Source organism: Zingiber officinale, chromosome 9B, assembly GCF_018446385.1.
Source record: "Zingiber officinale cultivar Zhangliang chromosome 9B, Zo_v1.1, whole genome shotgun sequence".
NCBI lineage: Eukaryota > Viridiplantae > Streptophyta > Magnoliopsida > Zingiberales > Zingiberaceae > Zingiber > Zingiber officinale.
This window is the reverse complement of record NC_056003.1, coordinates 89,983,715-90,003,487: the sequence shown is the minus strand read 5'-3', so window position 1 is coordinate 90,003,487 and position 19,773 is coordinate 89,983,715. Positions and strand designations below refer to the sequence as shown.

At 41.4% G+C, this 19,773-nt stretch overlaps 1 protein-coding gene and 1 long non-coding RNA gene across 3 annotated transcripts; both read right to left on the bottom strand.

Moving 5' to 3' along the window:
• Positions 1 to 336: 336 nt before the first annotated feature.
• On the bottom strand, positions 337 to 1,586 carry LOC122023138 (calcium-dependent protein kinase 20-like). Its single transcript, XM_042581228.1, has 4 exons — positions 1,538 to 1,586; positions 1,100 to 1,215; positions 820 to 987; positions 337 to 714 (listed from the first exon to the last, which is right to left on the bottom strand). Exons 1-4 carry the CDS (start codon positions 1,584 to 1,586, stop codon positions 337 to 339), a joined length of 711 nt encoding a protein of 236 aa, XP_042437162.1.
• A 1,407-nt stretch (positions 1,587 to 2,993) lies between these two features.
• On the bottom strand, positions 2,994 to 4,624 carry LOC122025038. 2 transcript variants are annotated; one of them, XR_006123585.1, is made up of 4 exons: positions 4,541 to 4,624; positions 3,643 to 3,720; positions 3,386 to 3,448; positions 2,994 to 3,235 (listed from the first exon to the last, which is right to left on the bottom strand). It is a non-coding gene; the product is annotated as an uncharacterized LOC122025038 (long non-coding RNA). The 2 variants fall into 2 exon arrangements; XR_006123584.1 differs by lacking the exon at positions 4,541 to 4,624 and having other exon boundaries at positions 3,643 to 3,826.
• Between the last annotated feature and the right edge of the window lie 15,149 nt (positions 4,625 to 19,773).

Sequence of the window (19,773 nt, the reverse complement as noted above, 5' to 3'; positions counted from 1 at the left end):
ATATCAAAATCAAGGTAGAACATTCTTTTTACAACACATCAAGGTAGAACCGCACTTCAAATGTAATCTAGCATGCATTCAGCCCACTCGAACCGCACTTCATCAATTTCAACTCTGGAGTACTTGAGATTTATAAACTGTAAAAACACATAAATAATATATTAGTAAACCAAGACAAAAAATCATAGTTGAAAAAGTAGTAAGAGCACCAGGTAACAAGATGATTAATTTGAATGCTTAAAAAGAGACATATTCATCATTTATCTCAACCACATCAATGCTTACTTCAATGCTTGCAATAAGGATCTTCAGTGGTTCACAAGCCAAGACTAGTTATTAATCATCCTGTGATGAAAGACGTCCATTGTCAGCTGATGTTGTTATAATTGCAAATGCAGCCATATTTTCGTAAACTATTGATGTCCGCAGACAAAAGTATAAAGCAGATGAATGGTTCATGGACAGAAGACTTAAATTTCTGACCTTATATGTGTCGACATCATGGATGATTGCATTAATAACTTCTTCTCGGTTTGGACCCAAGTCGTCAGCTAAGGAATCACTGAGTTCTTCAATTTCTATGTATCCACTCTTGTTCAGATCGAAGTATGAGAAGGCTCTGTGCAAGTGTTCATCGTTTCCAATCTTGCGCAAGTGGATTGAGACAGCAACAAATTCTCCGTATTCTAAGGTACCGCTTCCATTGACATCAGCCTGTCATCAACAAGATCGAATAAGAGACAGAGGTTTTAAGTAAGGCATCATGATATTTTCAACGAAGACGATCCTGCTCAATGAGATGTTCGGTTAAGCACTCACTGCTTCCATTAATATCTGAATGTCTGAATCTGAAATCTGGTGACCGAGCTTATGCAAACCGAGTTTCAGCTCCTCAAAGCATAGTTTCCCATCTTGATTAATGTCCATCTTGTCAAACATTTCCTTTATGTCTGCAACTTCCTCGACAGAGAGGTATTCAGCCACAACCTGTAAGAAAGAGCAGAGCAGACTTATCATGCAATATAATTCACTAATCAACAAATAGATAATCAAAATCAAAAGTTGCATGCCTTAAGAGTGTTGAGCTATGATCACTTACCCGTAGAGCTTTCTTTTTAAGTTTGTTCATCCCAGAGAATTGCTGAAGTCTTGCTCGTACGGTTTCACCTAGATTAACATTGGGAGCTTTACTTGCATTCTGCAGCCATGTATGATCTGCGAATTCATAGATTAAGTACATTCTATATAACTAAATTGGTTCGATTAGAAAAGATATCTATATAACTGCTTGTTGATGTTCTATATGTAAGCAAGGCACTATCAGTGAAGATGAGTTTCAAACTGATGACTGGCACCTTCATACATAATAGAATGATGGAACATGCGTTATACTGACTCAACGAGTAAAACATCATTTTCAATGAGAAATAAGTTTCTCTACTCTTACAAAGCATGAACGATCATACAGAGAAACTAACATAACCAGTACTTAATACTCTCTTTACAAAGGACGAATAAGCGAGGAGCTAAAAGTTACCAAGAACTTGCTGAGCCGTCAACCTCTTCTTAGGATCTGGTTCGAGCATCTATAAATTATAAAATGAGGAGCATTCAAAAGCCAAGACTGAGATCACTCATCTATCTATCATTTCAACCTAATAAATTAGTTACTTTGGTTTTGCAAAGTCTCCCAATTGTGTAGGAACCTCAGTAGCTTTTATCCCAAGTTCAGAGAAGAAGAATAATAATGAGGAAAATTAATTTCTGTATTTACAACTCTATTTTGATGTTAAATGTTGTTAACATGTTTGTTTAACGTTGTTGTCTCCTTGTTTAGGAGCATTCTTCATAGCCCGCATGAATTTTTAAACAAAATCATGTCTAGTATTGTTTTTCATTTTTCTTATTGATGGAATTGAACCCAAATCCATCGCTAAGAATTAATTTTTCTCTGGAGCACTTTTAATTATGAATTTTCATAACCTCAATCAAAGAATTAGTTTGCTTTTTGTTCTAGCATCTAAAGCAAAAGAAAGTACATTAAGGATAGAGGATAAGGAATAACCATGACAAGAAACCAGGAAAATATATAATAACAGTAGTCCTTCAAAGACAATGAAAATCAAGCAACTAACTTAAATCTGAAGGTGATGCGTAAGTTCGAAAATCTTAATAAAATACTTTGAGTGAGGCCATATTGATAACAGGTAGTCGAAGATTGTAAACCTCAAATTTCATTCCCATGCTCTGATGAATCAAGGAATAGCAAGATTTTAAGATATACGAACTACTAAACAAAAATATCATGAGGAAGAATCTATAGAAGTACCTGGACAACATGGGAAAATTCATTAAGGAATGCATTTTGTGTGGCTAGGGACAGATGACTACAAGCCAAAACCTCTAGCATATGCTTGATAGCCAAATCAAGAACTCCAATAAAAGAATACCATGTAAGTAAATGGAAGGAGATAAGGTCAAAAGCATCAAAGATAAATTCACAAATATACAAACAAAGCATAGAGAACCTTCCAACATTGTAGTGAACATGATTAGATATATAACTCCAACCATTTTCTATGTAAACGAAGAGTGCATTCCTGTAAGCTCGAATCGCATGTTGTCTCTACATTTTACAGAATGAATGTTTTACAATTAGCACATAAAACTTTGAACATACTTTAAATATCTGAGACAAGTTTCAATATGAAGATGAATTTGACATGCAATCGAGTACCTGATCAGAAATGTAGTAACGATTTCCAGACAAAACAAGATGAAAACCATACTTGCGTAACATTGGTGGGATGGAAAGAAAATAGTAGTAGGATGCTTGTTCAAGCATCACAGCTGCATGCAGAGAAGGCTCCTGATGACTCACTATGTCAGCTTACCAGTATACTTCCCATTTCTTTCATAATCATTAAGAAAATGAGAAACCACAGTGTCTGGAATAATATATCCAATATTTTCAGTGTCTTCGAATCTGAAAACCTAAATGAAATATCTAGTGAGATATGAAAGAAGGTAGAATGCTAATTTAGGTGCAAAAGCAGTACTCAGATGCATTTCCATTAAACATTATTCTGGGACAAAGTTAATCTATAAAAGATTTTTGAAAAGTTTGGAATAGATAAAGTAGGGAAAATAAAAGGCAGATTTAGCAGAAGGAATACCTGGAATGCCACACCAATACACTCACCACGATCATTGAAGGCAGGACCACCACTGTTTCCTGCAAAACAAGTACGTTTCTTTGACAACATTAATATGCTTTTACAAGAATATATCTGTACCTTGCCAGAGAAAGTGGTGCAATAACATCCAACTATCTAAAAAATAAAATGCTATCTTTCTAGCAAGGAAACTAGGTTGAGTTACCAACCAGGGTTTATTGCAGCATCAATCTGAATACCAAGCAGATCAGAGGATCCATGAGCATACTAACCTGAAACAGAAGCAAAAAAAAAGTGATTAATATTAAAAAGCTCATTTGGACACCATGTTCTAAAATTTTCAACCAACTTAAAATTGATAACACTTAAGTCAGCAATTTATCATCTATAAAACAATCTCAACAAGAATATAAAATTCACCAAAAAAATACTAAAAGCTTATGATCACAATTTCATGAAATCAAACCTCAATTCGTGATACCACACCCTTTGTCACAGAGATTGTATCTCCACCAAGTGGATATCCTACAACAGTTACTGAATCCTGTGTATCATATAACTTGTTAGTTTGATGAATTATGGAAGAACAACTAGATTAAATAACCCTATAGAAAAGAGAGCCTTAGAAAATGTTAACTGTTGCAACAACTGAACTTCTACTTGATCACACTTCATCACATAAAGATTTGACAACAAATACAGACTTGGCATACCAAAAGTACATATTACCACTGATAAAATTCAAGTGTGGATAATCAATATCTTTATTGTTTCAAAAGAAAACATGCTGCAAGTGGCAAAGCATAAATTCACTTGGAGAAACATGGAGTACGTTGCCTTATGAAAGAACATTATAGATTATATTATAATAGCCCATCACCTACCAGTGATTCAAAATGGAACATAAAATTTCCTCACTTTCTTCACATTGGATAAATACCTAACCACTATGTGACAAGAACCACAAGCAATCTATCAAACTTGGTAACTGGAGTTTGCTTTGATGAACAAAAAGGCTAATTATGGCATTTTGATACACTTAATTCATCAAAATTATAGATATAGAAGTGTAGGCCAGTTATTTACAATTTTCCAGCTCTTCATTATCCTGCAAGTCAGGGATTAAAAAAAACAATCATATGTTGTATCATTGAAGCAAAATGCTTATAGGAATTAAAAAATAATTAAGCCAATTCAATGAACAACTGGAGAAGGGCTAATACCAGGTTCAATGATGCATCAAAAGAAACACAAATTACTTATGGAAAAGTTGCTTATCATGAAGGAAGAGCAACATTTTTGCAATTCATGAACAACAGCAACCTGAAGGCAAGGCAATTGACCAAAACGAAGTGGTTCAGCACCTTTCCAGAATTCTTCACTCTCAACTGCAAGTAATGCAATGTCGCACTCTATGCCTCTAGCTAAGACCTGTAAATCAGGTTACTGAGAAATTTGGTAACCCAAGATTGAGAAGTCAAGTTCAGAAATAGTAAGAAGAACTAATGCTTTTAAAGGAAAGGAGGTATATAGAAAATCAATACCAGCTATGCCAAAATATTACCAATAGTTTTCAAAAAGATTACAGAACATACTGCAAACACATTCATAAAAACCTGGAATAAGTATTTAACAGAAGATTTTAAGATGCTATTTGCAAATATGAATGAAGAAAAAGACAGATGATTTCCAATTACAAGCTCTATCACAATATAATTCTCACAAAGCACGGACCTAAGAATTTCCCACTGTGCTTTGTAGCAGTTAAGAGTATTCAAGTTATTAGAGTATTTTGAGTCATGTAATGGAGTTTAATCCCACATTAGGTACTTTAGGTTTATATATTAACTCTAATGCACATGAGGTGCATATAATATCACAGTTATCCCACATTAGGTACTTTAGGTTTTTCCACCGTTAAAGTCAGCCACCATCCGCTGGATTAACAAAATTAACTAAGTTATACAAGATACAAAATAAACCTGAATGATGAGTCATGGGAAAATTAAATTCTGACGGCACTAGGCAAGGATGAAACATGCCCTTATACAATTCGAATAGCGTAGATCCAAGGCAAAGCAACAAATTTCCAAGAGAAGTAAAAAATGCAGATACGCAGTTTCCTAGTAATTTTGCTTCAGAGAGTATCGCATCCCACACTATCGGGGAAAAAAGAGAGAGGCTAAAATCGAGCAAACAAAACCCTCCGACACAAGAATAACAGAAATGCACAGCAAAGAGGAAGCAAACAGACACTGCGATATAAAACGAGGCGGGAAAGCGTTTTTACTGGTGTGGTTCCACTTGACGGAGTTGATTTGAGATCCGAGGGAAGGCGTGTAGCTGAGGGTGCAGGGATCGCCGGCATCCACCGTGACGTCGAAGAGCTTGCTCAGAGGTTGCTCAAAGGTTGGAGGAATCGATTCTCGAGCTTCAGCGGCAACAAGGAAATGGAGGAGACGCATCCCTGTTCTCTGCTTCCTTTTGCCTCAACACGAGCTCGCCGCCGTCGTTGAGCAAGCAAGAGCCTTCAACGGAGCCCCCGTGGGTGCCGGTGAGGCCGGAGCCGTCGGGCTGGCCCGGCCAGATCGTGTCGGCGAGCGTGGAGAAGAAGCAGGTGGTTTTGATCCGATTGAGGGGGCATCGATCCAAGATGGGGAAGAGATCCAGGAAGGGGAAGGGGAAGATGAGGCTGAGAGAGATGGTCAGGAGGTTTAGGTTTAGATTGAGAGAAGCGGCGCGATATTGGTTTAGGTTTGGAGGGAACGAAGTGTTGTAAATTTTGACTAGTGGAAACATTAAATTTTTTTTTTTGGTTCATTAACATCGGGTTTTAAAAACCGCTGTTAAAACCGGTGTCCATTAATAAAAAAAAAAGGCGCTCATAGACATCGGCTAAAAAACCGATGTCTATGAGCGAAAATCTGCGCTCATAGACACCGGTTTTTGGAAAAACCGATGTAAAATACTCATAGACATCGGTTTTTGCTTAAAACTGTTGTTGTTCCATCGATGTCTATGAGGGTTTTTGTTGTAGTGGAAGGTCATTTGATAAGAGATTGCCCTACTCAGCTTCAAGCACCACCTTCGCAGAACTTCCAGAACAGGAGTGCCCCCGCACAGCTTCACCAGATGCAAGCTGCCATAGAAGGGACTTCAATCAGCCAAGGAAGATTGGAGGCCCCTCCCACTATGACGGACGCCAGAGTCTACTCCCTTACCAAGGAGGACGTGGCGAATGCCTCTACCGTTGTCACAGGTCAGCTACTTATTTACAATCAGTATGCTGCGGTATTATTTGATACCGGGGCAACGCACTCGTTTGTCTCAATCCCTTTCATGAAGAAGCTAGATATACCACTCTGAACTCTAGAGGACACATTCTTAATAACCTTACCATCCGGAGAGATTATGCCATCAGCCTATATGCTGCAAGCAGTACTCATTCGGATCGCAAACAGAGAACTCTACTGCAATCTGATAGTACTTGATATGCAGGACTATGATATAATTTTGGGCATGGATTTCCTTAGCAAGTACGGCGCTTCAATCGAGTGCCGCAAAAGAAAAGTGATTTTCCGACCCGAAAATGAACCAGAGTTTGAATTTTACGGGGAATCAAAAGGAACGGAGAAGTTATTGTCATCTATTAAAGCACAAAAGATGTTAGATAAAGGATGTATGGGGTTTCTAGCACACGTGGTTGATACCAATCAAATCAAAGACCCGAAGTTAGAAGATGTCAGAGTAGTATGTAACTATCCAAAAGTATTTCCAGATGAACTACCAGGGTTGGCCCCTGACAGAGAGATAGAATTCGGAATCGAATTGATTCCTGGTACTCAGCCGATTTCAAAAGCACCTTATCGTATGGCTCCGGCTGAATTAAAGGAACTTCAGGAACAGTTATCCGAATTACTCGACAAGGGACTTATTCGTCCTAGTCACTCTCCATGGGGAGCTCCAGTGCTGTTTGTAAAGAAGAAGGATGGGTCTATGCGAATGTGTATAGACTACCGAGCACTGAATAATGTGACGATCAAGAACCGGTACCCACTCCCACGGATCGATGACCTGTTCGACCAACTGAAGGGTGCGACCGTTTTCTCAAAGATAGATCTACTATCTGGTTATCATCAAGTGAAGGTGAAACCAGATGATATACCAAAAACAGCATTTCGAACCCGATATGGACACTATGAGTTCATAGTTATGCCTTTCGGAGTAACCAACGCTCCTGCAGTATTTATGGACCTAATGAATCGGGTATTTACGGCATATCTTGATAAGTTTGTAATCGTCTTTATTGACGATATACTTATCTACTCGAGAACCCCAGAAGAACATGCTGAACACCTGAATACTGTACTACAGATCCTTCAAGAGAAACAACTATATGCAAAATTCCTCAAATGCGAGTTTTGGCTTGACCGAGTAATATTTCTAGGTCATGTCATCTCCAAAGATGGAGTTATGGTGGATCCAAGTAAAATCGAAGCTGTAAATAACTGGAACCGACCAAAGAATGCCAGCGAAGTCAGGAGTTTTCTCGGACTAGCAGGTTATTACAGGAAATTTGTAGAAAATTTCTCCAAAATCGCAGCCCCTATGACAGCTCTCACCAAGAAAAATACAAAGTATGAATGGACAGAAGCTTGCGAGAAGAGTTTCGCAGAATTGAGAAGGAGACTGACCAGTGCTCCGATTCTTACTCTTCCGGAAACCAATAGAGGCTTCGATATGTACAGCGATGCTTCCATCACAGGACTTGGAGCTGTACTCATGCAAGATGGCAAAGTCATTGCCTACGCTTCTAGACAACTTAAAGAACATGAGAAGAATTATCCCATTCACGACTTAGAACTAGCAGCCGTGGTCTTCGCTCTCAAAATATGGAGACATTATTTATATGGAGCTCAGTGTAAGATTTATACCGACCATCAGAGTCTGAAATATTTCTTCACGCAAAAAGACCTGAATATGAGGCAACGCCGATGGCTCGAATTAGTTAAAGATTATGACTGCGAGATTCTTTATCACCCAGGAAAGGCGAACAAAGTGGCCGATGCACTCAGCCGAAAGTTCAGTGCCACCTGATGCAACTAATTTAAAGTTCGAGGATGAACTTTTTATGAGGTACGGGGTACTGTAATACCCACTAAGCTTGTAAGATAAATATATGAATGTGGGATTTTTCCTTAGAAAAATAATAGGAAGTGAGTTGAAGCAAAAAGAAATAAAATGAAATAAAAAGAAGATGAGGTCAAGGATTGAACAATGAACCTCTTATATTATATTTCATAGTAGAAACCAATTGGGATAGAGAGAAGATATTGATAGCAAAGGAGGGAAACTCATGATAAAGGTAAAGAGTAAAAGCTAGCCAAAAGAAAACAAGAAAAGAGCAAGAGAAAGGCAACTTGCCTTCCTCCCTTTCTCTCCCTCTTCCTCTTTGATTTTTGCCGAAAACTTAAAGAGGAATTAAGGGGATTCATTCCCCCTTATTTTAGCATGAATGGTGAGAATAAATAGAAAATAAAATAAATGTAAGAAAAATAGAAAATGGGTTAAGGGAGAAGGAAAGCAAAAACTAAGTTTGCTACCTCTTCCCCATTAACATAAAAGGGAGCAAGAAAAGAGAAAACTATTTTTCTCTCATTTTCTCTCATTCATCCTCTCCCTCACCGAGAACACCACAGTCCCCTCTCCTCCATCTTCGGCCCCAAAACCAAGTTTTTCCCTAAGAAAGCCTAAGATACAAGGAGGACTTAGCAAAGGAATCAAGGGAAAGGAACTAGAAGAAGAGGCTACTTCTTCTTCACCATACCTTAGATCCACAAGCGAAAAGGATGTAAGCTTCCCCTCACCTGTGGTACAAGGTTTTTTTTATGTGATTTTCGGATTTTATAAGGATTAGAAAACCTAGAAAAGAATTTAAGAAAATTCGGCTAAGAAGGGTTTTCAAATCTAGGATGGTTTAAACAAGTCCTTATTTCATGATATTCTTTCTATGCTATGTAGGAAGGATTTTCTTCATGTTTTTATACTTAAATGATGCTTGGTCAGAGGAGTACCTAACCCTATAATTTTGGCCAAAAATATGTTGAGGAGGTTAGGGAAAAATATTGTTTAACTAAACTAGTACAAAATTTCTCCCATGAACTACTAAGGGTTTTTATTGGTTTTCTTGCTCAAAAGTCACTTGGAACCAAAGAAATCCATTTATATGTTTCGGCCAAGAAAAGGGCTTAGGATTAGGAAGACCTTTAAATTTAAATAACCATGTGTGTATGATAGAATATAGAGTTCTCTTAAAGAATTGCATGTTGTACATTACTAGAAATTCATGAACTCTTATTCTAGATTTTTGGCTATGATAAGATGGATAGTTTAGAAAAGCTTGAAAAAAATTATAATATGCTCAAGACCTCTGTGATATTATGATATGAAAGTTGTTTAATGCTCTTATGTTTAAATTGAGTATAGAAAATTAGTTACATGATATATGACATGTAAGATCACAAGGGTCCTAGCTTGTTTATGAACCAACTTTGTATATGATGTTCTTAGTAATTTTTGCCATGAAACTTACTTAGTTTTTTTCCATGCTTTAGGCCACTTAAAACCTAGTTTAGAGATGGGTAGGTTTCGTCCATGAGGAAAAATAAAAGAAAAAGGGAAAGAAACCAAGGAAGCCTAAGACACAATTCACATGTATGTTTATTATGCTTGTCTTTATACATGCTATGAAACTTGTATAATTTCTCATGCTTTTAGGCTATTTGAAGCAAGTTTATATTCTGTGAGTTTCGGCCAAGTAGGGTTTAAAAGACCTAGAGGCCTTAGAAATGAAACCAAATGTGTTAAAAGTGCTTCTTATGAAAATATGATAATGTGTTGATTGTGTCACATATTTGTTTATTTTTTTCCATGACCTAAATGAACTATTGTATGTTCGGCCATGAAGGAATAGATGTCCTAGAAACCCTAGAACAAGAATTAAATGTGCTTATGTTACTTTACATGGAATATGATAAGTAGAAAGACAAAGTTCCCATGCTATATGTTGTTTAATGACCTAATTGTGGCTAGGGTAAGTTTCGGCCATACCTATTGTATAATGTCTTGTTATGAATTTATACATGATGTTAGTTTAAGTTCACATGCTTGTATGTTTGTTTTTATCCCTAATGAACACTTGTAAAAAAGTTTGACCATGACATATGTTAAGGGCTTGAAGGACTTAGGAACTAGCAATATGCTTACTATGTTACTTGAAAAAAATGCTATAAATATGGTTTAAGGTTTCCATGCTTTCATGACATTTGGGACCTTGTTTATATAGTGATAGGGTTCGGCCACATGAGTTTAAGGACTTGGAGGACTTAGAAACCAAGTTAATCATGCTTATAATACTTCCTATGAAATTTATGTGATGATGATTTAGGTTTCACATGCTTAGAGGTTGTTTTTACCTAAATTGAGACCTAAGGGGGTTCGGCCATGATAGGAACCCAAGGGTTTAGGAAGCTTAGAACCCAAGTTAACTATGTTCCCATGTTTCTTATGATAGTATAATCACATGATATACCCTTATGCTTAACCATGCATGCTTGTGATTTATACCTTTTTATGATATGATATGTGGATAGAGATATGCATGTTTTAATGATATGTTATGTTCTAGAAATATGCAAGCTTTAATGATATGCTATGTGCTTAGAATAGACATGCTCTTATGATATGCTATGTGAGTAGAAATATGCATGCTTTAATGATATGCTATGTGCGTAGAATATGCATGTTTTTATGATATGCTATGTGTTTAAAATATGTCTGCTTTTATGACATGATGTATGCCTAAGTGATGTATACTTTTTATGATATGATGTATGCCTAAGTGATGCATACTTTCTTATGACATGATGTATGCCTAAGTGATGCATACTTTTTATGATATGATGTATGCCTAAGTGATGCATACTTTTATGACATAATGTATGCCTAAGTGATGCATACTTTTATGCTATGCTATGTGACTAAATGATGCATTTTTATACATGCTATTTTATTTTGTAAGGCTTGTACCAAGGGTGGACTCCTAATCAGTCCCTAGGCCTTGCTTTGTGATCTGGGCCAAGCCTTGCTTTGTGATCTAGGCTAATAAGGGATGAGCTCCTTAGTACACCCCTAGGCCTTGCTTTGTGATCTAGGCTAAGCCTTGCTTTGTGATCTAGGCTAATAAGGGATGGACTCTTCAAGTACGCCCCTAGGCCATGCTTTGTGATCTTGACCTAGTTCCTAGTATGATTCAAGATTTGCTACCTTGGATATACTTAGGATGCGCGCATCTATGTTATGTATGTATAGTACAAGCCGGGGCCCTAAATATGTTGATATTATGTTCAAGTATATATATGTAAGAAGAAAATGGTTTTAAAAGATCATGAGACATACACATGTTTTTCGGATACATGTTTTTAAAATCATGATGCATATAATCTATGATTATGTTATGTTGAGGCTATGATTTAAGATATGCCATGATATGATTATGTTATGCTTCATGCTATGTTTTAAGAGATGATATGCCATGATATGATTATGTTATGTTTCATGCTATGTTTTAAGAGATGATATGCCATGATATGATTATGTTATGTTTCATGCTATGCTTTAAGTGTCACGCCCCAGAGGAGTCCCTGTCCGAGAAAATTTCGGCAGCATCTCCCCTGTACGGTGGACAATCTGAAACTTTTCTACATCTCACAAATACCTCATCCACAGGCGGCTGGAATAATAACAACAAAATAAAATATCACCACGCAGTTATATATAATCTATTCAGCCTCTGGCTGTCACAACCACGCAGTTAAGATAATTTAACAGTAAAATAGTACTTTGACTCGAAATCCACCCTACTCCACTACACTCGTAAAACTCAAATCCGACGAACTCACCTCTTCTGCCATCCAGGCAGGCATGTAGTAGAATAAAATCCAAATCCAAATCCATCGCAATAATAAAATCCATACAATATCCATAAGCAGAATAATCCAAAACATATCATGTTCAAAACAGTCTAGAACAGAAAGGAAACCAAAGAAAACCAAACATATCCTCGAGGTCTGCAGGGACCAGCACTACGTGCAGTGAGGACTAGCGACTGGAACTCCCTCCTGACAGCATCAACTTGAAAATAACAACAATGGAGGCGGGGTGAGTCCAACACTCAGCAGGTACAATTGATATGCAAAGTAAAGAAACAACACCTAGCACTAATCATGCGTACAGTCTCCTGATAAGAAAGATAAAAATGCATCTGAAGTAAACAGGAGAATACTGTACTAACCAGGTCCTGAGTATAAGGTCAAGCAGTCCGAGGGATAAGGAAAACCTGTATGCATGTCAAACATAGGTATCCAAACAATATGCAGCATATAAATGCAGCAAACACAAACACAAGCAATAAATGCATCATGCATATGATGCCAATGATGCGTCCTGGTCACCCCTGACGCCAGTCGATCATCTCATACAAAAGTGAGGCCGAGTGGGTAGGGCTGTGACAACCGTGCACTCTGTCGTCACTACTCCTGATGAGTGACCGAGTGGACGGGATGCTGTCGGAGTACACCTATCCTCCTACCCCAAATCATAGATGGGGGAGCACAATGCTCTCAACTCCCGGTACACGATGACGGGGAGGAATCCCTGCCGGATAACACGTTGTGTCACACTCCCCATGAGTGGACCAACGGTGCCTAACAGAGTCCCTGCTGCAACACACTCTGCCTGAATCGACCACTAACCCATGAGTGGTGGTGTGTGCAGATCCATGTAACTGGCGATGTGCTCAACAATAATGGAGCGGACTATCGCACAACATGCAATCATGCAAATGATGCATGGCAATAATCATATAAACATCCTGACCTAATCCATATATATAGAAAAGTGCACCCTGGGTCAACGAATCATATTGAATCAAAGGTACACAGAAGGTATAAAAACCTAGGTCCTGAACATGGTGAAGCATGGTATATCACTACCCCCTATAAGCATGTATAAACAGGTAAAATATACATGAGATGCAAATCAATCAATCAATCAAGCACGTACCAAGATTTGGGTAGTGATTAACCGAAACAGATAAGAAACACAATTGATGCAATATGTTAATTTCATTACTAAGCATATCAAAGACAAAAAGTCAAAAGTACCCGCCTCCAATCGAAAAGGATCGTATCCAAAACAGATCTCCCGTCAAGACACCGTCTCGAATCAATATCCTGTAATAAATCGTACAGTTTGGCTAAGTTTAATTATAACTAAAATAGCTAAACCAAACTATTTTCTTCAGGAACCCCAATTGAATTGAACTAAAAATCAATTAGGATTAGTTCCATTAACCCTAACCATTTCTACTATTCGATTTCATTAAAACCTACACATGAATCCAAGTTAACAACTATTGCTAACTCGACTAGGAATCCTCAACAACTAAGATCAATTCCTACACTATACCTCAAGCTCAGTCGTTGTTGAACATAGAACACGATGAGCTAATTGCTGGCTGGAAACAAGGTATACCACAGCAAGACCTCCTTGCTGCTAATTTCCCCACAGCGCACAACCCTGCAAAAAAACCGAACCTCACTGCTGGAACCACTGTTGAATTCAAACGGATGATACAACAATCCCAACTCACATTGCTATTTTGTTCAGATCCGGCAGCAAGAGGCAATCTAGGGCACGCTCCTTTGAATCTTGGGCACAACAGAGAGGAAGAGAAGAGAAGTCCTCGGCGTCGACTGTGGTGGCGGCACCGGCGCTAGGGCATGGAAGGGGTCAGCGTCATCAGAGGAAGGGCGACGATGGCGTTGTACAAAGGCTAGGGCACGGCGTCGGCAGTAGGAAAACGACCGACTTTGAATCTAGGGCACGCTGGCGCTGTGGTGGCGTCGGGTGGCTAGGGAAAGCAGAGGAGAGGAGTTTGGCTCGGGCAGGCGGTCGGGCGGCGGTGCTAGGGCTCCGGCAATGAACCGGCCGCCGGCGTTCGGGAAGAAGAAACCGCCGGCCGGCGGTTAGGGCAAGGAGAAGCTTCGGGAGCGCGAGGGAGAGAAGGAGAGTCAGGCACAGTAACGGGAAGGAGTAAGAAAAAGAGAAAACAAATAAATAAGAAAAGGAAAAAGAAATAAATAAATAAATCTTTTCCTCTCTTAAATGGGTAGTCCAAACAAGCTTTTCCGAACCCCGTTTTTATCCCCGTCAACTCGTCCGTACGAGCTCCGAAAAATTCCCGAAAAATCTCCAAAAATTCTGGAAAATTCCCTTATTAATATTCGCCTACTTCCGGTATTTTACATTCTCCCCCTCTAATAAAAATTTGGTCCCCAAATTTCATCATCTACCATCAGCAAGTACTAACAACAGGCAAAGAGTGTAGATGCTGAACGGTAAATAAATCACATACCTCAAGTGAAAAGATGGGGATATTGAGCTCGGATAGTGTCCTCGAGCTCCCAAGTAGCCTCCTCGTCCGAGTGATGCTGCCATCCGACTTTAACCAGCCGGATAGTCTTGTTTCGCAACTGACGCTCTTTCCGGTTGAGAATCCGTACCGGAACCTCCTCATATGTAATGTCAGGCTGGACAGGAACTGGAATATCTGTCAGCACATGCGTCGGATCGGGTACATATCTCCTCAGCATGGATACATGAAATACATCGTGCATGCCTGACAGGGACGGTGGTAGTGCCAGTCGGTAAGCTACTGCTCCGATCCTCTCCAAGATCTCGAAAGGACCAATGTACCGCGGAGCTAGCTTACCTCTGAGGCCAAATCTCTTCACCCCTTTCGTGGGCGAAACTCGTAGAAATACATGGTCGCCAACAGAGAACTCTAGTGGTCTGCGTCTCTGATCAGCATAACTCTTCTGATGATCCTGCGCCTCTGACATCCTCCGTCTGATAGTACGAACCAACTCTACATCCTGCTGAACTCTATGAGGTCCCAACAACTGAGCCTCTCCAACCTCATCCCAAAGGACGGGTGTCCGACAAGGTCTACCATACAACGCCTCAAACGGTGCCATCTGGATAGCCGAATGGAAGCTATTGTTGTAGGCAAACTCTACCAACGGCAGATGGTCCTCCCAACTGCCTCCGAAATCCATAACACATGACCTCAGCAGGTCCTCTAAAGTCTGAATGGTCCGCTCTGACTGTCCATCTGTCTGCGGATGGAACGGAGCTGTGTGCCCAAGGCCTGCTGCAGACTCTGCCAGAAACGAGACGTGAACCGTGGATCTCTATCCGAAATAATACTCAACGGAACACCATGTAGTCTGATGATCTCTCGACAATACAGATCTGCCAATCGATCCAGGGGATCAATCCTCTGAATCGCTAAGAAATGCGCAGATTTGGTTAATCGATCAATGATTACCCAAATCGCGTCATGGCCTCGTCGTGTCCTCGGCAACCCTACCACAAAGTCCATGGTAATGTGATCCCACTTCCACTCAGGAATAGGAATCCGCTGAAGTAACCCTGCAGGTCTCTGGTGCTCAGCCTTCACCTGCTGACAAACAAGACACCTAGCTACGAAATCCGCGATGTCTTTCTTCATGCCGTTCCACCAATAGGAACGCCTCAAGTCTCGATACATACGGGTCCCGCCTGGATGGATCGCAAATCGAGAACGGTGTGCCTCCTGTAATAACTCCTGTAAGACCGGATGAGACTGAGGTATGCATAATCTGCCTCGGAAGAATATAACACCCTCCTCGTCTCGTGTAAACTCGGTCTACTGCCCGGAAGCTATCTGACTGCAAATAAACTGCAAATGCTGATCACTGGCCTATGCCTCTCGGATCCTCGTCCTGATCGACGACTGAGCAACCATGGTAACAAGAATACCCTGCTCTGTCGGTCCCTGCTCCTCAAGATCTAACTCCGAGAAACTCTGAATCAAGTCCGTGACTGAAGTCCGGTGGCAAGCCAAAGTCCCTCTGGACTTCCTGCTGAGTGCATCTGCAACCACATTAGCTTTCCCCGGGTGGTAGCTAATGGTACAATCGTAGTCCTTCAGGAACTCCATCCATCTCCTCTGTCGGAGATTAAGCTCCTTCTGAGTGAAAATGTATTTGAGACTCTTATGATCAGTGAGAATCTCAAATGTGATACCGTATAAATGATGTCGCCATAGCTTCAGAGCAAAGATGATGGCAGCTAACTCCAGGTCATGAACTGGGTAATTCTTCTCATGCTCCTTCAGCTGACGAGAAGCATAAGAGACTACTCTGCCGTGCTGCATCAGAACAGCGCCCAAACCCTGAAGAGATGCATCGGTGTAAAGTACAAATCCGTCCTCTCCAGAAGGTAAAACCAAAACTGGAGCCGACACTAATCTCCGCTTCAGCTCCTGAAAGCTGGTCTCGCAATCCTCGGACCATATGAACTTCACGCCTTTCTGGTAAGGCGTGTCGGTGCATAGCAATGCGAGAAGCGCTCGACAAAAGCGTCGGTAATATCCGCCAATCGAGCTGCGGATCTCTGAACCGACTTGGTGCTCCCAACCGGTGTGACCTCGATCTTCGAGGATCAATGAAATACCTCTGCTAGAAACCACGTGTCCCGAAAACCAAGCGAGGATAGCGAATGCACACTTTGAACTTGCGTCTGATTGATGTCGTGAAGAATCTCCAAGACTATGCGAAGATCTGCATGCTCCTCCTCGGAACGCGAGTAGACCAATATGTCATCAATGAAAACGATAACAAGCTGATCCGGATACTCCAGAAAGATGTGGTTCATCAAATCCATAAACACTGGAGCATTGGTAAGCCCAAATGGCATTACCAAAAACTCATAATGACCGTATCTGGTACGGAAAGCTGTCTTCTGGATATCAGAATCTCTGACTCTCAACTGATGATATCCGGATCGCAGATCAATCTTAGAATACACTGATGTACCTCTGAGCTGATCAAACAAATCCTCGATTCGTGGTAATGGATATTTATTTCTGATGGTCACTGAATTCAGTTGCCTGTAGTCAATACACAACCTCATAGTACCATCCTTTTTCTTGACAAACAGAACTGGAGAACCCCATGGTGAAACACTAGGGCGAATAAATCCCCTGTCTAAAAGCTCCTGGAGTTGAACCTTCAGCTCGTTCAACTCTTTTGGTGCCATACGATACGGAGCTTTCGATGTCGGCGCGGTTCCCGGAATCAGCTCAATAGCGAACTCCACTGGCCTTCTGGGAGGCAAACCTGGCAGCTCCTCTGGAAATACATCTGGGTATTCCCGGACAACAGGAACATCGGAGAGCTGCGAACTACTACTGTCCTCAGTACTGATCAACGACAACAGAAAACCATGACAGCCGTGAGACAGCAGCTTCTGCGCCTGAATCGCCGAAATAATCGAGATACCGTCGTCTCTGATGCCAGTGAAACTCCACGAGGGTTGGTTCGGAGGCTGGAAGGTGACCACCCTCGTCTGGCAATCAACGGTAGCATGATATATTGACAGCCAATCCATGCCAAGAATGATATCAAACTCGACCATCTCCAATACTAGAAGATCTACCGTAAGTATCATGTTGCCAAAGTCTAACGGGCAACCTCTGATCTCCTGGGTGACGTCTAAAGTATCACCGGACGGTAGGGAGACGGTCAACTGCTGTAGTCTAACAGTAGGTAATCTACCAATCTCCCGCATAAAGGTACGAGATATAAAAGAATGCGAACTACCAGTATCAATCAAAATATCAGCAGTAAATGCATAAATAGAAATCGTACCGCGGAAAACGGATCCGTCGGCCCGCTGAGCTAATGCTGCCAGCGGCTGCTGCGGCTGGGCAGAAGCCTGCCACTGAGGCGCTGCTGGACTATGTGCCAGATAAGACTGAGAGGATGGTGACTGATACTGTGCAGCTGGCTGGAACTGAGTCTGATACTGCCCCTGAGTCGGATAATAAGGTCCTGGAGCAAAACTCTGGGGTGCTACAGAAGCACTGGAGTACTCCTGTCCAAGCATGCCAAATGCTGCTGCGGAGGGAGCTGCTCCCTGCTGACGCTGTGAAGATTGGGCTTTCTGCCCTCCTCGATATGCCCCTGACTGACTAGACTGTCCCCTCTGACCTCCCGAATCAGGTGTCTTGAGCCTTGTGACAATCTCGGCTCAGGTGCCCGGTTTGCAATAAAAGCAAATGTCCTAGAAAGCAGGCGGGTGAGGTGATCTCGGATCCACATCCGAAACAATGAGTATCACGGAAGGTGGTTGCAGTTTCTTGAGAAAACCGGGAACGTCTGAAGAAGACCGCCTCGATTTACGAGGGCCTCTAGGCGCCCAGTACCACGACCGTGCGTGACTACTCGAGGCATCACCGCTGTGTCTGCTGGACACCACGATGTCGGCCGTATGCTTTCTTTTCCTGTCCGGATATGCTGTCTGCCGAGCTAACTCTATCATCAAAGCTCGATTCAATGCATCAGAGTAAGATGTAATCCCTAATCCGGCAAGCTGTACATGCAGATAACCATCCAATCCCTGTATAAACTGCATCATGCGAGTTCTGTCCTCCGCAACTACCAAAACGGAGCCAACCGGAGAAATTCAGTATTATACTCGGTCACTGAGCGATTATTCTGCCTCAGACTCATAAAATCCTGTCGGCGAGCCATCTGATAGGACAGTGGAAAGAAACGGCTCTCAAAAGCCTCTCTGAACCTGGTCCATGTGACGTTGCGCTCACCAATAATAGAACGCTGAGTAACCCACCAGGCATTAGCTTCATCCCGTAAATGGTAAGTAGCCAGCTCTGCTTTCTCCCACTCGGAGCAAGCCATATAGAAGAAAGTCTGCTCCATAGTCTCTATCCATGACAGAGCCATACTCGGATCGAGATCTCCGTGGAAAAGAGTGAAACGAGTCTTCATCGACTCAGCCAGTGCTGGAATCCTAGCTCGTGCAGCAACAATATCAGTGAGCTGTGTCGGGACAGCTGCAGGAACTGGCGGAAACACTGGAGCTGATACTACAGGTGGTACCGCAGAATATACCGGAGGAGGAACTCCCGGTGCTGCTGTATATACCGGAGCATAAGCCGTCGGTGGTACTGCTTGGGGAACAAAAGTGGTGGCAGCTGGAGGTACGGTAGGTAATGGTACCGGATATGGTGCAGCTGTTGCTACTGTAGGCACTGGGGGCACAGGTGCCACTAGTGTCGGGTACACTGTAGGTCTAAGTGGCGGTGGTCCTGAATACGTCGTAGGCTGCTCTGGAGCAGATGTCGGGTACACCAACGGTACCCCTGATGGTACGGTAAACAGGGTAGGCGTGGATACTGTCGGTGTGGCCAAAATAGGTATCTCCACAGGAGCTATCGGGATTTGAGAGCCCGATGCTCCCGCCGCATCCTGAGTATGTCCCTGACTGACAGGCTCATCAACAGTGGGCATCTCTGGCATATCCAGAGATCCCGTGGTCCTCCCACGTGGTCGTCCAGCACCACGTCTCGCAGCAATACGTGTGGATCGCCTCATATCTGTTAAATTAAATTACAGATATTACTACAATT

Excerpts from the sequence above, each read along its gene's own strand:
- LOC122023138 (XM_042581228.1), bottom strand. The coding sequence starts at position 1,586 with ATGCTCGAACCAGATCCTAAGAAGAGGTTGACGGCTCAGCAAGTTCTT. Across the intron at positions 988-1,099 it reads TTAAAAAGAAAGCTCTACGG|GTTGTGGCTGAATACCTCTC; the intron begins GTAAGTGATCAT and ends TCTTTCTTACAG. Across the intron at positions 715-819 it reads TTCAGATATTAATGGAAGCA|GCTGATGTCAATGGAAGCGG; the intron begins GTGAGTGCTTAA and ends TGTTGATGACAG.